Source organism: Procambarus clarkii, chromosome 58 (genome assembly GCF_040958095.1).
Source record: "Procambarus clarkii isolate CNS0578487 chromosome 58, FALCON_Pclarkii_2.0, whole genome shotgun sequence".
In the NCBI taxonomy this organism is placed as follows: Eukaryota; Metazoa; Arthropoda; class Malacostraca; order Decapoda; family Cambaridae; genus Procambarus; species Procambarus clarkii.
The window spans coordinates 23894377-23912023 of record NC_091207.1 but is presented as its reverse complement, the minus strand read 5'-3'; the positions used below and the strand labels follow the sequence as shown (position 1 = coordinate 23912023).

Here is a 17647-nt window from a genome sequence, read left to right as displayed (position 1 = left end):
TGCAAAATCGTGCTAGCTCGGTACTCGTGTAAGAGAACATGACGTAAGTGAAGCACGTGCCTTTACAGTGACAGGGTAACAGAAGCAACTTGTCATTTTCTATACATTAAGATTACAAATTAAATTAAAAGCAATTACAATTTTGCCTAAAGATGTTATTAATAATAATAACTGTTTAAGCATGCAATAATCACAAACTATCAGACACCCAAAAGTTACGAGGCAAACAGTTCTCCCTACTCACAAGCACACAGGGAAGAACATATACCTAGAAAACAAAAAAAAATTAAAGGCTTCTGGTGTAAATAAAGTTACATGTAATAGGAGCTTTATTATTATTTGAATATATACATGTTATTTATAATTTAACAGGAAAAAAATTCTATAGTCCAATTTGAGAGTGCAGTTCATTCTGTGTTCTGCCTGCCACAACAGCTCCTAGGGTACAATCCTAGAAAAAGAGAAACAAGTTACAACACCGAAAGTTCAATCATTTCGAAGCCTTTGATTTTATAGCACTAAGTTCCATTATGATTCTATTCAAGCATTACTAATCTAATCCATTTAATAATGGGTTTAGTACCCGTTTCTGCAAGACTATAACGGGATACACGTAACATTAGGAAAAAAGTCAGGCTGCCGATGGGATTCACCAGCCTGATTCATCAAGGTTAACAAACAAGCATTGTTTGGATAGTAAAGTGCTAATAAAGTGCCATTATGTATAAATTATAGAACAAAAATAGAAAAATAACAAAAAAACTGCAAAATACAGCCATCAGTTTTAAATGCTTATGCCACCATTTAGTCTAGGGAAAAAGATTTGTATATCACTGGCATGCATGACAGCTAGTAAGGAAATATCTCATGTATAATGCAATCTACACCAGACAAGAAATTTTCCTAACAATCTATATTAAATTTGTAAATAAAGTAGCTAAGAAACTAATTGGGTATGGTTTTAAACTTGAAAAAATTAATTAACCGTTAAATAAAGACAGCATATTAGATCATATTTTCATATTCAGTCAAGTTATTCTCTTGAATATTACCAATGTTAAGCAAAATAAACAAAATTATTACACAACAAAGTAGTAGTAGTAGTACAAACAAAACCTGGCAACAATCAAGCACCATTTCCGACATAAGCAAGTGTATAATCCATTCCATTGCCACCATAACATGCACAATCTATAACTTACCTATTTTTCACATGTTGGCATATTCAATTTCTTTTATATTTAAATTGTGTGTAATTCTGTTTAAGGGTGCGACTCCTGCTGGGTCAAACAAGCTGCCCGAGTTTGGAAAGTGTGTGTATTAAGCAAGCCATTTCAAATGCATTTGTATAGGTACACCGAAGGTTTAGTGCCATCTGCACAAAGGACAATTATCACGTACAACTGAATATCCTCAATGCCATGCTCGTCCAAGCTTTCATTGACCCAAAAGACACTCGAATTTTAACATACTGTACTGTTTAATTTCATATACTGTACTAGAATTGTGTAGAGTACAGGTATAATTACATCAATGTTAGATGTCTAGGTTATGTTGGTAATTACTTAAATTCCCGGAATGTGGGTAAAATATTAATTAATAAGAGGTGCAATTCAATCGTAGAAAATGAAGTTTGAATGTAATCCGTCACAAGTCATGGGAAATGTTCATGTATTAAAAAAAAATTTAGTTCCTATATTAAAGAGCACTTGGCTAATGTTCTAATAGCTATATAGATAGATATGCACAAGTTTACACATTTGCATGTGTGCATATGAATACTCATTGCATACAGTATATTAGTGCTCATGATGTAATCTTACACTTGTTGTTTGTCTAAAAGGCTGAAAACTTGTCTTCACCAGCCACCTGCCACTTTGAACACAATTCATGTACATTGTAATTTGATAAGCACACAAAAGAGATGAAATACAGTAAGGGAAAAGTAAAGGGATTGCTGCAAGTAGAAAAAAAAGCAAAGCCAGGACGAATCTGTGACACCATCTGCATCGCAGGATATTCAAAAAGCAATAAATACCCTCAGACACTTATGAGAACAAAATAATGAAGCACGAGACAGAGGTATCCGATTCACCAAGGATTCTACAGAGGAACAAACAACCTGAAGGAACATTAGGAAAGCAAGACATACGATCATACCAAAAATCAAAACCTACAAGGAGGAACTCGACAGTGGGTCAATTCAGTTCAGTCAATGAAGAGCAGGGCATTCTTATGCTAAGTGCCCAGGAGTTAAGCACTTGCGACTGGTTCTGACGAGGTTGCATGTCATTTTCCCCAGTCTATTACATTGGTATGAGAAAGGCCAAAGAAAAATAGATCACTTAACAGTGAATATATTGTCACTTGTAATGAATGAGCAATGACCTTGATGATCATTGCAGAATGAATGACTATTTACAAGGAATTGTTTTTCAAGAAACGGGACAAATACAAATGGCCTCATCACCAGTGTTGTCTTCAAGTCCATTCAAGGAAACTAACATCGATAAAAACCCAGAAAAATTTGACTAAAAATAAGATTAGAAAAATTTGCTAAAGAAAAACACAGTCTCAGTATTGCATCCTATGGTGGTACAGGGTTAAAACTCCAGAACCATGGGCACTGTGACTCAATCACAATAACAAAGGAACATTGAAGCCTAAAAAAGCAGCAAATAAGGAGCATGCAAAACTGCATAAAGCTTTGCTGTGAAGATGCTAGTCTCCAGTTTCGGGTTCACACAGAAGTTGAACCCGAGAAAGTGCAAAGTAACCAACACTGTTGGCAGACTTGTCAACAGAACAATGGAATGCAAGTAAAACAAAATGCTCAAGGGAGTCATTTCATAACAGGAGGGGTACAGGTCTGCATCATGCAGATCACAACCTTGCACAATATCACGAGCATGACAAGGAACACCACGATGGGTGATATTGCAAATGTGCACAAGAGAATGTTGTACATGCCATTCTTGCAGGTAAATGAAGGTGGCAAGAGGGAACAGGTCACTCCCGAGGAGCAGTATTCAAGACACAGCACAAGTGGGAGTGGGAATTTTGCAAGGACTATGAAAGATAATGAAGGCAGTAATGATCAAGATGATCCTGTAAAGACTGAGTTTCAACAAACAAGCTCTGAATAGAGGACAAATGAAAGATGCTAAACCAAGAAGCATAACCCAATATGATGCAAAGCAACAAGACAAAGGGTCTAGGGAGACACAGAGGAATAAGCAAGGCAGCCACAATTGAATTCTGACAGCATGAAAGAGGAGTGCAAATAGAGATAAGAGCATCTATCTGCTTCCTAGGAAGTACAGGAGCATTTAATTTGGAGGAGAAACCCATGGGGTAACCAAGACAAATGATCAACCTCCCAGGAATTCAGCATTATCCTTGTATAGAAGGGGATTTCCATAGACACAGTGAGGAATGACATGCCTTCAAGTGCATGCAAGTCATAGGTCAAGTCTTAATTGGAGAAAACTTGAACCCATGACTGGTGGCACAAAATGACACTATTGATGGCAAATTGGAGGTAGAGAAAAAAAGTGCAGGGGGTAAGGAAGATTTGGGGCAACCAGATGGTAGTACTCTGAACACTTCTTTGGGGTGTTCCATTCCTAAAAATTGTCTAGAAAATGGTACAAAGCTTCACTTTAAACAGAGGAATATTTGAAGGAAAAGTGGGAGTTCCCACAATGGCCAAAAGTATGCAGCTGGGCTGAAATATTTCCAGGTCAAAAACAATGGTTACAAAGGATGTATATTTGCAGCAAAAGCAGTGTCAATATAGACCAAGTCCAAAAAGATTAGTCATGGTGCAACACTTGCAAAGGCCACATTGAGAGGAAAGAGGTGGGATGATGATAAAATCCACTAGGGCTATGAAGAGGGCACTAACCTACGACTCTGACATTGCCAAGCCACATAGTCTACCATTACACCACTGCTTGCTTACAAAAGTCATACAACTGGATTTCTACTAGATATTACATATTCGAGTACGAATGCCAAACAACGTTTATTAAAACATACCATTAACTTAATGGTTAATTAACGAATTAGAACTACCTCTATTCATTGTCGAGAACTTCAACTTCAATTATTTCTGAAACTAGAGTTTTAATTTTGAGTGGTCCAGCGAATTCCAGTTTGACCAATTCTCACCATTTTGACTGTGCTTGGCTGTGTTCTACAATCCCTTCAGAATGGATTTTTCGTAAACCCTATACGTTTGGAGTTACAATTTATTTTTGGTCTAAATTTGCCGCATATTTCAAATGCTATATTAACCACTTTTACAGTAAATTATAATGAAAACCTATACTGTATTCTAATTGGATGAAAATGAAAATCATATGCTATTCTGAGCATAACAACACCAAATGAACAATTGTTGATAGTTTATATTTTTTAATCTGATTTGAATATCAGAAGTTTTCAATATTCAATTTTAAAATTATTTTTTATTTTCTTGTTTTTCAAGTTATGTTGTGATCATTTGGACAAAGTTGGAGCATTTGCCTAGTGATTATGCACAAAATCTGGAAAGTTTTTGTGCAAGTTTGAAAGACTTTAGTTATGTCGAATCGTATATGTATGTTTTATGTGGTTTAAGGGTTAAGGTGAGGGCTGGGGCCTTCTTTCCCTTCAGGGAAGGAGGGAATTATCAAGGTAATGCACCAAGCCATTATGACTACAGTATATAGCACTTTGAATGGATCAGAATAAGGATATGGATGGGATGGGGGGAAAAACAATGGTGCCCAACCATTTGGACAGTTGGGAATTGAACACCGACTTGCATGAAGCGAGACAGACGCTCTACCGTCCAGCCCAAGTGGAAGGAGAGGAACCAAGTTTACATTACTGACCGACAGGTGTGGTTTCAAGGTACTGCGAGAGTATCATTTCAGACAGCAAGAAAGAGCAGGCACGGCGTGTATGGTCGAGAGTAAGGTAGATATTGGCCCAGATGGTCAGTCTGAAGAGGGCCAAAAAACAGAGGGGATACCTAAGGAGGAAGACTGCTCTGAGTCCAAGGGGCTCATAGTGGGCTCAAATATAGATGAGTGAGGTGGAGAAGTGACAGAGGACAAGGGAAGACTGGGAAGGGTGGCCATAGGCTGCTGAAACTAGAGGAACACTGTTTCGGATCGCAGCAGAGCGAAAGAAGCTGGAGGTGGTGGGGTTAAGGTTTTGAAACTTTTGAAACGGAGGAAGGGAAGAGGGGTGTGGTAGAAGAGTGCAATGCAGTGTCTAGTCAGAAAAAGAGGCAAGACATTAGACTTGGCACCTAGTCTCAGGGAAATTTACAATCTGTTTCGGATTGAGACTGGCTTGTTCAAATTTATAATGCATACAAAATTGGGGAAAGGGAGCGTGGACATCACCTAGAGTGGTCAGCCACCACATAAGAAGCAAAGAGAGACTTCACTACTAAACTTTTATGGAAAAAGTTCCATACCTGCATTTCCAGCAACTATGGCAGAGGTTTGGAGTGGGATATTCCTAGATGGAGCATTTAGCATCAGCAGGAGCTGTTCAAAATAGAATGTACCAACTATCAAAAATGATCTTGACAATTAATAGATTGACAGACAACCACAAAGCGACAGTGAATGCATCAGCCTGAGGGATAGGATAACCTTAGGCTGCTTCTTCGAGATTATCTGGAGATGAATTCAGGGCTTGGCATCCCGGTCCTCGACCAGGCCTCCTTTTTGTTACACATTCCCAGGAAGCAGCCCGTAGCAGCTTTAACTCTCAGATACCTATTTACTGCTAGATAACAGGGGCACCAGAGTGAAAAACTTTTTGCCCGTTTGTCTCCGCCTCCACCGGGAATCGAACCCAGAACCTCAGACTACGAATCCAAAGCACTGTCCACTCAACTGTCAGGCGCCCAAAAATTATTGTCAACAGCATTTGGTGTTGCCAGGCGATCACCCATCCAAGTACTCAACAAACCCAACATTGCTTAACTTTGCTGATCGGACAAGAAGCAGTGTTCTTAGCATGGTATGGCTGTTTGCCATACCACAGGGGCAGGCTTCAAGGATGTATCTAATATCTTCATGCAGTCTATGGTTTTACTGGTATAACCTTAAAACCCATGTCCACAGTTGCAACATGGAGCAGGAGGATGACTATGTAGGCATTTAAATGTACCGTTTTAGAGAGCTAAACCTGGGTCTTACCAATGCGCAGCTAGGCAGTCTGCCACCTTGGAGGGGGGGGGGGGGCCTCAAGAACGAGTGTGGGGCAAGATAAAACTCTCGAGGGGTAAGGGAGGTAGGCGTTACAAATCTAGAACCGTTTACTATGGCACATACACTGGGTCAGTATTTTAATTTGAAAGATATGGCTCACTTCATAATCATGTCAAATTCAAGTCTGTTTTGCCAAATCTGCAATAAAAATACTTTATCAATGGTTTTATTTTAATTTTAGGACCCATTTTTGCTAGTTATATAGTACAATTTTTATTACGCATTTAAGAATCGGAAGGGAGATGGGGTTGGAGGTCCATTGTAGACAGTATAGGGGTGCTCTTCTCAAAGATCAGCTCTACTAAACAAGTTCACAGCCACAAGATCCTGCCCACACCATGGCAAAACAGCTCTCCCCCCTCCTCCAGGCCCTTCCACAGTGGATACAAAGACAACCCTATTAAAGTGCTCAGAGTAGTGTTTCATTACCACTTCCTATGAAAGGTTTGCTATGCTGCCTTACTGGGTGTACAAAGTCACCCATCAATAGAGCCAGGTTTAGTCAAATTGCCTATGCCCTACAACATCAAGGTGGCTGCCGCCACAGAGGAATATCTTTGAGATGAAAGTTAAAGTCTATATTTGCACTTTTAACAATTCTTGAGCATTATGTGAATTGTCTTAAGAAAAATGTACAAGTAGTGTAAGTAGTACTGGTAACGGCAAGACAAAAGCTTTTGGGGATAAAATACTATTCTGAATTATTCATCTCTTTTAATAATGATAGCATATAGACATGGATAATTAATTCATGTCAAGAAAGGCTACTTTCATATCCTTTAAATACATACATGTCTACATAATACTTCACCCATGATGAGTTATTGGTTCAGATGACTAGTGTAATTCCAAAACAACTAATTTGTTGTCATTTGGTATCAAGACATCTCTACAAGCTCAAATAACTAAGTGTTTCCCAGGTAGTGCGACACTGATGAACATTTTTACTATAGGCCTTTCTCTAAACTAAAATTTCTCAATACAAGGAAGTTTCTTTACATTATTTAGTATATAACATGGAGGCAAAATAATGTATAAAGCAAGAATATATATTATTTCTTGCAGCAGAAACTGAAATCAAAAGAACATCTATTTGGACAAATTTCAAAACTTCATGATCAATACTTTTTGTCTCTTCTGAAAAACTTCAGAAAACCTACACCATCCCTAGTCAGCAATCAGCCCCATTATAAACATTCACTATTAACAGCATTAGTCAAGCCAAGCACTCCCCAATGCAAAATTCAGCATGAACAAGTAATTATACATACAAACTTGTGTACATGTATAGAAATGTGTAATAAATATCAAGCAGATTCACACCTTCTGGCCCCATGAATTACGAGAGAAACCATTTTATGCGCTGTAGACAGATACAAGGACAACAATAATGACATTTTGGATTACAAGTAAAATGACTAGTTTTTCCCTTAGGCTATGAATAGTATATATATATGGGTACTGGTTGGTAAATGCATACATTTACCAAGGCAGTTATGGTAGATATTAGGCCCTTATAGAAGTAAATTATTGAATATTGTAACAATATATAATACTCCATGTAAATTTAAGCAAGATTTTAAACATTTTCTATACTTAACTGCTTACACAAAGGCTTTGACATCAATAGCAAAATTTACAAATACTTGACTGAAAAAATTTAAAATTTAAATTTGAAGCAAATACAGTACACCATTTGGCAATAAATTCTTACCCTGAAAAGAAAATTAAGGTACACACAGGAGAAACAGTGTTAGTACAAGTGCACACACCCAACAGTTAATTACCACAGCGAGTACAGTACAGTCATTCTAAAGCAGTGATGCAAAAGAATCGTCACACAATTACACACCTACACAAATGAGTATGTACATTCATACATCTTCAAGCTTTTTAAATCTCTGGCTTGGCATTTATTTGCCAGAACATGTTTACACCCACTGTCACCACCACACCATTACCAAAAAAAAATCTCGTCTCTCCCGCATACCCAATTTTAATTCATTTTATCACCATTCCATTAACCAAGCAATTAGCACACCAACATACTACTTGCAACACAACACTTGCAGTGACAATGTCAGGGTGCATAGCTCAAGATGAAGCATTTGACTTATATGGCCAATGTTTGCCACTACCTAGGAACCCACACTAGCATAAGAACAGTTTCCCCCCCACCCTCCATAATTGGCCAAATAAATTACTTTACGTACAAAACGCGCATGGTATTTGTAAAGCCAGCTCCCTTCTGCCATCCGGTGACTACCACAACAGGGTCGCCAGTCTTGATGAAGCCACGTTCCTTGCCATATCCAACAGCATAATCGACACGAGCATTAACATCGTCCATCCAGTCTTGCAGATGATCAGCTGAAAATTTAAATGAAATTCTCAAACTGGGTACAATGACTAAAAACATTAGTACAGTACAGTGTTTAGTTTTCATTAAAGTCTTAATATTAAATTTATTACACGTGATTGAAAAGTTCAATTATTGTTTCACTAATATTTGATTTCATAACCTTTTAACTAGTTTCCTAAAGATAACACTTCAATTTTTTTTTTTTAAACCTTAAACTAGGCATGCAGTATAAAATAAAAAAAAGGTCTGTATACACAGATAAAGAATGTTACAAGATTTAATATAAAATATTTAAAAAGATAATTTATAAACATGACAAACCCTACAGCATTTAATTTTTTACCCAATTCTACAAAGTCTGCAATTCTTAAATTCAACATTGCATACACATTTCCAGTAGCTCATCATTGAGATGGTGAAGTCTTGGACTTTTAGAATTTCAAGCTTCATATCAACATCACATCACCAGACTCCCCCCCCCCCTTCCCCAATTGTACCATTTCACTTTACAAAGCTCGTCTTTTACAAGGTTTGCCCCATATACACAGCAACTAAAAGCAGTAAAATTGAATATGTATTAGCCAATACAAATGTATGGACTAGACAACAAGTATACCAGTACTGCACATGATCAGACCAGAAACTGAGGGGAGACGAGTGCATGCCAAGGAACAAATTTAAATGACTAATAATTAATAAAAGACAAGGCTGGACAAGATGATATTTAGCACCGTTTGTCACAATATTAAAAATTTCCTAAATGTCACCCAGGCTGCCATAAATAGCATAGTTTTGCATTAATGAGAGTACCGATAATGACAACTTTACCCTTTAGTTGCTGGCAAGTTGGGGCATTATGCAGCTGACTTTGGGACACTTCCACTTAGCAGCCCAATTGTCTTTTTTTAAATGGGAACACTGACCCTGGGACGTACTAACTGCTCCCTTGGTCCAGTTTTATCTGTACCAATTTGTGCTGTTTACATAGCATTTTAGAAAATGTTTTGGACATTTCTTCACTAACACCTATGGGTAGCAGTCAGAGGATGTAAAGTAAATGACAGCCGACAAATGGGGAAATAATGATTTATGCCAAGAAAACTATGTAGTCTAGAGTGCCACAGCTTTTGAAAACTTCCACCAGGATTATGACTCGAGGCATTTACTTTGCAACGAAACTTTCTTTTACCGACTTTCAAACACCCATCAACCAGTTTCCCCCTCTATCCTTCAATTTTTAAGCTTATGAATGCATTAGTCTTCTTCCTCAATGTACATGTCCCAGAGGACATTTTTAAAGCTTCAACAATTTACAAAACACGAATCCTTTAAAAAAAAAAGTTCCTTGCCTTTCTCTACCTTTAATGTTTGTTTACTGCACAACTGTCAGTACAGTACAAAAAAGTTATTTTTAAGGCAATGTACACAAAAGTGGGGTCTATAGTTAGTTCACTGTACATAGATAGCACTTGGGTGTCTTTCTGAAGTCAATTTGGGACATGCTAAAGTTATTTTGCTAGTACAGGTACATAACAGTTTAGGAATCCATGTCTGCTCCCAACTCTACTCTCCCAATTATTGAAGCTAACTCAAATCTATCCAGCTTTGGTCCTTTACACATTGAAAAATGCAAATTTTAAGGCAGAGTTTAAAATTCAGTAGCCAGACTAAGAGTTTACAGGTCATTTTACACTGTTACATATCCCAATAGACTTAAATAATTGGAACTGTAAACGAAGGGCCTATTGTGAGCGAAAGGAGTCCTAGTATTCAATGTCTACCTCTATCGTCAAAAGTATCAAATTAAAACTAGTATCTCTTAACAAGAAGTCTTATCCTTTTTTACCAATATTAGCTAGCAAGCATGGGGTGGTAATCTGTCATCTCATAACACTACAGTAATGTTTGTACAACTTTTAGTACACCATAGGATATTTACAATAATGAGGGAAACTTTGCTTTACTCAGCAAAGTGCTAAGCATAGATAGCCCTTTAACACACTTTAAATACATAATGAAAGCTCTTTCAAACCAAGATGCTAAAATAATAAATAAAGATTGCTTTACACATACCATCCTCCTCTTCTGCATGCAGCAAAACAAAAAGACCAATTAAACATTTCACTGAACTTTGTGTGTGTATATATATAAACATATATATATAGCTAGAAATAGAGATACCTTCTGAAACTTTTAGAACATTTAAATTTATCTGTAGTCACCAACAAAATTGAAAATGCTATTTAATCTGAATTTCCAACGGGCCATCCCAGTACAGTAGTTCAAAGCTTAGCTCTAGTACCACCAAACCTTTGCCACACACACACACACTACCAGGCCACCAAGTGCAGTTTGTTGCCTACTGAAAGCCAGGAGCAGAATTGGGGCAATGGGCAAGAATAGAAAAGGGAGCGGGGAATCCAAATCACAAAACTGAATCCCTTGCCAGAAAGCATCAATTGAACAAGGGACCACTTTATTGAATTAGGCAGCCAGAGAAAGGCAGTGTTACTGCACATTAACCCTGGGACAATGTAGAGGGTTAACTTAACACTATCGTTCTCTTTGACATGACTTTCGTCCATTTTTTTTCTCCAGAGTCCTACCCGTGGACAGGACATGCGTCCACTACAAAAATATTTGTATAAAAATCATTTTTTATCCGATCGACCTCGGGATAGTTTCAAAATAAGCACATTTAGAATGCGCACAATTTGATACCAAAATGAAAGATGCAACACGAAACTTTATGTCAGAACACTTTAAAGATTATAAATACGTTTTTGGGTCTAAATTTTAAAATGTTAAAATTCTATTTATTGTGCTATTATTATGGGACTAGTTTTAAAATGCGCGCCTTTATATTGCGAACAATTTGATACCAAAACAAGCGATGTAACATGAAATTTTATGTCAGATCACTAGAAATATATAAATAATTTTGATGATGAGCATCCAAAATTAAAGTATTTGTTAAAATTCCAGTTATTGCTCTATTATTATGGGACTAGTTTTAAAATGCGCGCCTTTATTTTGTGAACAATTTGATACCAAAACAAGCAATGTAACATGAAAATTGATGTCATCAAATTGAACGAGTATACACATTAGGTTGTGGTGTGCAAATTGGTGCTCGTTCACGGGTAACTTTAGGCTTTGTTGCAGGGAGTCTCTCCAGGCTTTTGGACATTATATGCATATACATCTGCAGGGAATTTAATTGTGAACTCAATGATAACAAAACGAACGACGTAGCACGAGAATTAAGGTGAGAAAACTGAAAAGAGTATACACATTTAGGTGTCGCCGCACGCTTGCCCGCACCACTGGCCCCAAGACGTCAAAGTTTGCCGAGCGCGCATGGCGTCGGCGATAGTGTTAAGTGGCACAAGTGCACAGAAAATCAGTACCGACAAAAAAAAAAAAAAAAAAAAAAAAAAAAAAAAAAAAAAAAACATATGAACAATATGCCAAAAATCCTGTCACTTTCAAAACGGGAGACACTTACTAGAAGCCTAAAATACTGATTGGGAGGCGACAGGGTTGGGGAGTGTACCAACACAAGTTTCAAACATTGCAAAGTACTAAAAACATAAGTGAGCATGCACCACATAGTGAATTATACCATTTGCAAAGTGAAAGGGTTAAATACCCTATTCTTTAGGCACTGCTGTCAATCCTGACCCCAGGCCAGGCATGGCGAGCAGAAGAGCTCCAGGTACTGCCACCAGACGGTCAGGTAACCAAAGGTCCCATCCAAGACCTCTAAACTAAGCCCACACAACAGTCATGGCTTGTATTCACATGAAGCAACTACTAAGGGATAGGAGCAAATGGCTTCCACAGGGCAGTTCCAGTGATTACCTACAGCAAGCAACTGCAAGGTCTGACATCAGTGACTTACTTGCTGTGCCTGGAGCTCTCAGGAGGTGCCAACTGTTGGTGGTCATTCAGACCAGGTAGCTCAAGCTAGTTACCAGCTAATCATTTGGATCTGAGCAAACTGTTTGCAAGAGTCATTAAGACATTTCAGTACTTTATTTTCTGTGGACCTTTCAGTTCTCTCTATTCCTTCACTTACTCTGAAAGTTTTCTTGGCAAGGTAACAATCCCATTCCCTGCACCTCTGCAGGGAGCTAGGTTATGGTTCTGGTCTCCAGTAGGACAAAGGATTTATGGCTGATGTGTGACTAGTAGGAAGCTATATCGGTAAGCCACCAGAGACTCGTCCAGAAAAACCTAGTTTACTTTTAATGTGAAGCAGGAAACTGGAAAAGAAACCGATTCCCAAGCAGCAGAAAGGCTGAACAATTGGAGAGTTCCAAACAAACCAGTTAAGATAGCCCAGAATGTGGATCCCAAGAAGATTATAGACCATGAAAATCAGTCAAAGAAATTCTGGGCACCAGCATCAGACCATAAACCAAAAATCAAAACATGAAAGGGATACATTGGCTGGGATTCAGAAGGGACACCTTCAGATGGATAGGAATGTCAACAGACATCCCAAAGACCAAGGGAAGCTAACAAAGTTGTTCTATACCACCTTGAGAACTTGGGACTGTGTTGGACTCGTGGAACAAATCAAAATCGACAGGCCATAAAGATCGACTAAAATAATAAGCCATAAAGATTGACTGCATCCTGTGGGAGCAAACTTTCGAATAGCATCTGTGGACTCGGCAAAAGAAACCAAGAGGACAGAGGCAGCTCTATAAGGGAAAAGATTTAACCAAAACTGGCCGGAGAAAACTAATAATGCACAGGAACAATCTCCAAGCAGATGTCACCACCAATGCCAAGGGACACCTGGACAGTGAGCTGCCGCATCTCAACATTGTGGGAGTCTGCAGGAGCAAATAGGGAAACTATTGACAGCCACACAAACTGAAAAGGTATGGAGGGGAAAATGGGGAACCCTAGCTAGGCCTCTTAACAGAGCCCTGAAAATGTACACCCACAGGAAGAGAATGCATCACACAGACAGCCCAAGTGAGCATGCTTATAGGGAATAACAAACTTTCGAGGCCAGGAACACCAAAGACAGCAGCCAGTGACCCACCCCTGGCTACCCCAATGACCCTGCCATAACCAACTACAAACCATACAGGACAATCTCCACAAGTACAAGGTAATCTTGCTACCTGAACCATCATAGGCAGGTGGGCACATGCAGCAAAATCACTTTGAGGAAAACCAAACACTGAACCCAAACCTTGAATACTTCATGAGTGAGGTCACAAGCAGCCATGGATAAAGAAATTGCATACACAACAGAGTGCACCCTCCCCGCCAGAGTACGAGTCCTAGTGTACGCAAAGAATGTGAATCTCTAAGCAATCTTTTTAAGCCAGAAAAACTCTTCCACACCCCTCCTTTCCCTTCCCAAGCAACAGTGCTTGGGTGGGAGACTAATAAATATTGTGCAATGCCCAGAAGTGGTTATTTGAGCCAATCCTTAGAGCGTTCAGAACACCTCTAAGCAAGAATATCTGGTGGGATTTAAGGAATTTTGTCCACGGTGAGCAAAATAGAATACTAGGGCCACACAACATTGATGGCACAAATGCAGTTGAGCACAAACAAAAATGTAACATTGCCCAGAAAAATCTGTCTTGGAAAAAGAAATTCACTTAGCCAAAGTTAAAAGCCAATGATGGGCCCTGCAGATTACATGTGTATAGATAGGCTACACCAGGCCAACAAAAGGCAGTGAGCTAGTTTGAACCTATGGCAACATGTGCTACTAGCTAGCAATTCGAGTACAACAGGATTAATGTTTTAAACTGCAACAACGATCATTTGTAGTGTTCCCCATGGTGCCACACTTCCTTAACACTTTCGCCCGGGCATGACGCAGCATTGCGTCATCCGTTTACTGGCGGTAATTCCGGGGATGACGCAATGCTGCGTCATCCCCGGAATTACCGCCAGTAAACGGATGACGCAATGCTGCGTCATGCCCGGGCGAAAGTGTTAAGGAAGTGTGGCAGGATGGGGGATGACGCAGCATTGCGTCATCCACTTTAAATAATCGCCAAAAATATGGTTTTTATCCAATTTTTTGGGGACTGGTTTTAAAATGCGCGCCGATGTCTTCCCATTTTCCTTGTCGAGCCTCGTGGCCCTCAGGCGGCTTGGCACATGCCGTGGGCCCAATGCCTTCGCTCCACTGTTGTGACCAATGTCGCCTCCCCTCGCATCTCAAACGTGTGAACATTTCGCCTATTTTCCGTGGCTATATTTCTTACTGGGACTTTAGAAACTATCTACGCTTACTCCACGATGGATAGTGATCATGAACAAGGCCCTCCCAGGAAGAAAATTGCGAAAGAAAGGCTTGAAAAGGGCGTGAATTGGGAGTGTAGGTGGAAGGCGGCTGAGCACTCACTCGCGGCTAACGCGTGGCCCGTCTTCAACTCGTCGGCGGTTGGAGCGTGACCAGGTTTTTTATTTGATATGCTAATGTTCCTCTAGAGAATTCTATTGCAAACCCATTGAGACCAAAATGAAAGACCTAGGATAAAAATTGAGGTGAGCAGAGTGAAAATGGTGAAAACATTTTATCGCGTTTGCGCGCTCCTGGGTAACTCGTTCGCACTTTCTCTGTTTGCTGCGGGTAATTAGCCGGGCTTTTGGAGTTTATATGCATTTAGTGCTGTAGAGAATTCTATTGCGAACACAATGATACCAAACTTAATCTCGTAGGACGAGAATTAAGGTGACAAAGTTGAAGAGAGTATACACTTTTCAGATTTTACGCACACTCCCGTGACACCCTGGGTCCCATATCGCACAGTTGAGGGGTGGCGAACGGGGTGCACCAAAGTGTTAAATCAGTCATTTCATCGTAGGTATGCTTTACGTTTAGTATTCTCCAGTTATGGAAGGTTCTTATCCCCCGCTTCCATCATCTTTTAAACAGAGCCAGATTCTGGCTCCCAGTAGGCATCTGATGGATCTCCAAAACCTAATATGTTAAGCAAAGGCATGGCGGTGCCAGAACTAAGCTAATTTTCCTAGAATGGACTGTCACTGCATATGTGAAACTTCTAATTCAGTCAGAAATAGTTTGGACCCGTGATTGCCAGATTCATTAATTATATGGCTAAAATGGTACCAGATTGATGGCTTAACTTTGCTCAACTTTACCAGCATTCAGTTGGTATGTGCCAGGATTTATAGAAAATAACCAACACACACCTATGAAAAGTATTTAAAATGTAAAATGGGGTAGGAACATTGAAACTAGAATCAGCAGTTCTAAATTATCCAAACTACTGTTTTGGGGAAGGAGGGATAGGAAGTCAGGAAATAGAAGCCAGGAAATTGGAACATTTATATTAAAGTTACTTATTTATGAGCTGTGAGTCAATTCCTTTATTTCAATGGTTCGCCAGTCATGAACTCTTAATTTAACAATTTTAAACCATGTATTAAATGGAGAAAGCCCACCAAATGTGTTCCATCAAGTAATCTACGAAATTTTACCAAGTATACAATACAAAGATCCTAAAAACAACCTTGGCTTTTGAATACTTCTGTATTCAGTAGAATAAAAATACAATATCTACCTCTATTTTGGCCCAAGCAATGGTCAACATTCCTCTTTGCATTTGTCAGCATTTTGTTACAATGGTGGTCAAGACCACACCATTTATTTTTTCCATGTGAAATACCGAAAACTCAAAAGAAAGAATGCAAAAATAAACATCCAGTTCATGTCTGGCAATCTCAGTTTTCCAGTGCAGTTTTGCTTGACACCATCTTGCTCGACACCATCTCGTTCAGCTTGGGACACATCCCAACCATGAAGACTAACCCAAACCAAGTTCCCTGACAATTTCTATAGATGTGCCATCCATTACTCAATTCATGACCCATGACCAATGAACCTAGAGGGAATCAGGAAGCCACCAGGGACCCGACCAGAAAGAGGAACTCTTTCTAGTCGGAAAGATTTGATTACACCAAGTCGTTTTTGAGAACCCCTGGAGAACCCCTGAAGCTAACCAACCGTGAACACACTGAATTTACCAGGAAGAGGTAGAAGGTACCAAAATGAAGAGAAACCAGACTGGAAGACAGCCCAGAGAAACATGATCAACTGGAACCTGGAACATCAAATTATCAGGCCAGTAGAACCATGACTGCCAAAACTCACAGGCCAAAATATCAACCCAGTCATTTTGGTAGAAACCAGAGTAAAGAGAGAAGTTCTATCCCATTGTATTGCCCATTTCCTCTAGTCTAATTTGGGAATATTTTTTAACATTTATTTGAAATCTCTTCCTACTCTTTCCTAATTTGTCAAGCATCTCTCAAATTTGCTCATCACACAAAAGCATACCTCTCGGATACTTTTAATAGCAGAAGCAAAGAAACGTGTACTCTCAGCAAGGGCAAACTAAAGGTACGTAAAATTGGTCAGCGCGGAGAGGCACAGCAGTGCAAGACTAGCCGAAGAAAAACCAATTGAAAAAAAAAAAGTATTCTGATACCAAGGCTAGTAATTACTAACAAATGGATTTTCAAAATATAATCCCAAATAACTTTTTAGCATTCATTCCCAAGAGGTTTAGTCTTGCCAGAGGAAATACAAGAAGACAGTTGGCATCTCGGCATATATTAGAAATACATCACCTACCAAACTACTAAACTATTAATATTACAATTATTTCCAAAATAAATCACTACACTGGGCAAGCATTTATTTCATAAACCCTCACACCACTATTATTAAAAATTGTCAAATCACATTTGGTCTGGGATCATGCACCAACATTACCTGTAAATACTTTATAATGACCTTAAGAAAAATTGCTGCAGTAACAGCCATGTAACATTGTATTAGTAAGCCATTTAAGACATTAGAATGCACAAGCTATCAAAAGACAAAAATACATGAACTTCATTCCTATTTAAAGCAGGACAAATCCTTGCCTCTCAAAGTGCTCAGGGACAAGATTACACGAGTTGTCTGGCAATGCTGCACCATCAATCTTGC

At 39.0% G+C, this 17647-nt stretch overlaps 1 protein-coding gene and 1 pseudogene across 6 annotated transcripts in view; both read right to left on the bottom strand.

Moving 5' to 3' along the window:
* Window positions 1–316: 316 nt before the first annotated feature.
* Window positions 317–17647, bottom strand: part of LOC123767987 (pyruvate kinase) — a 32645-nt gene continuing 15314 nt past the window's right edge. For 4 of the 6 annotated variants that reach the window (XM_069306692.1, XM_069306691.1, XM_069306689.1 and 1 more), the window contains 2 exons: window positions 8492–8648; window positions 317–451 (listed from right to left, as the gene is read on the bottom strand). In XM_069306692.1, coding sequence (XP_069162793.1) covers window positions 439–451; window positions 8492–8648 — 170 coding nt within the window. In that variant the 3' untranslated portion in view covers window positions 317–438. Of the gene's footprint in view, window positions 452–5473; window positions 5547–8491; window positions 8649–17647 lie in introns of all 6 variants that reach the window. The other 2 variants (XR_011223204.1, XR_011223203.1) reach the window with 1 other exon arrangement.
* LOC123768059 (5S ribosomal RNA) lies at window positions 5923–6041 on the bottom strand (annotated as a pseudogene).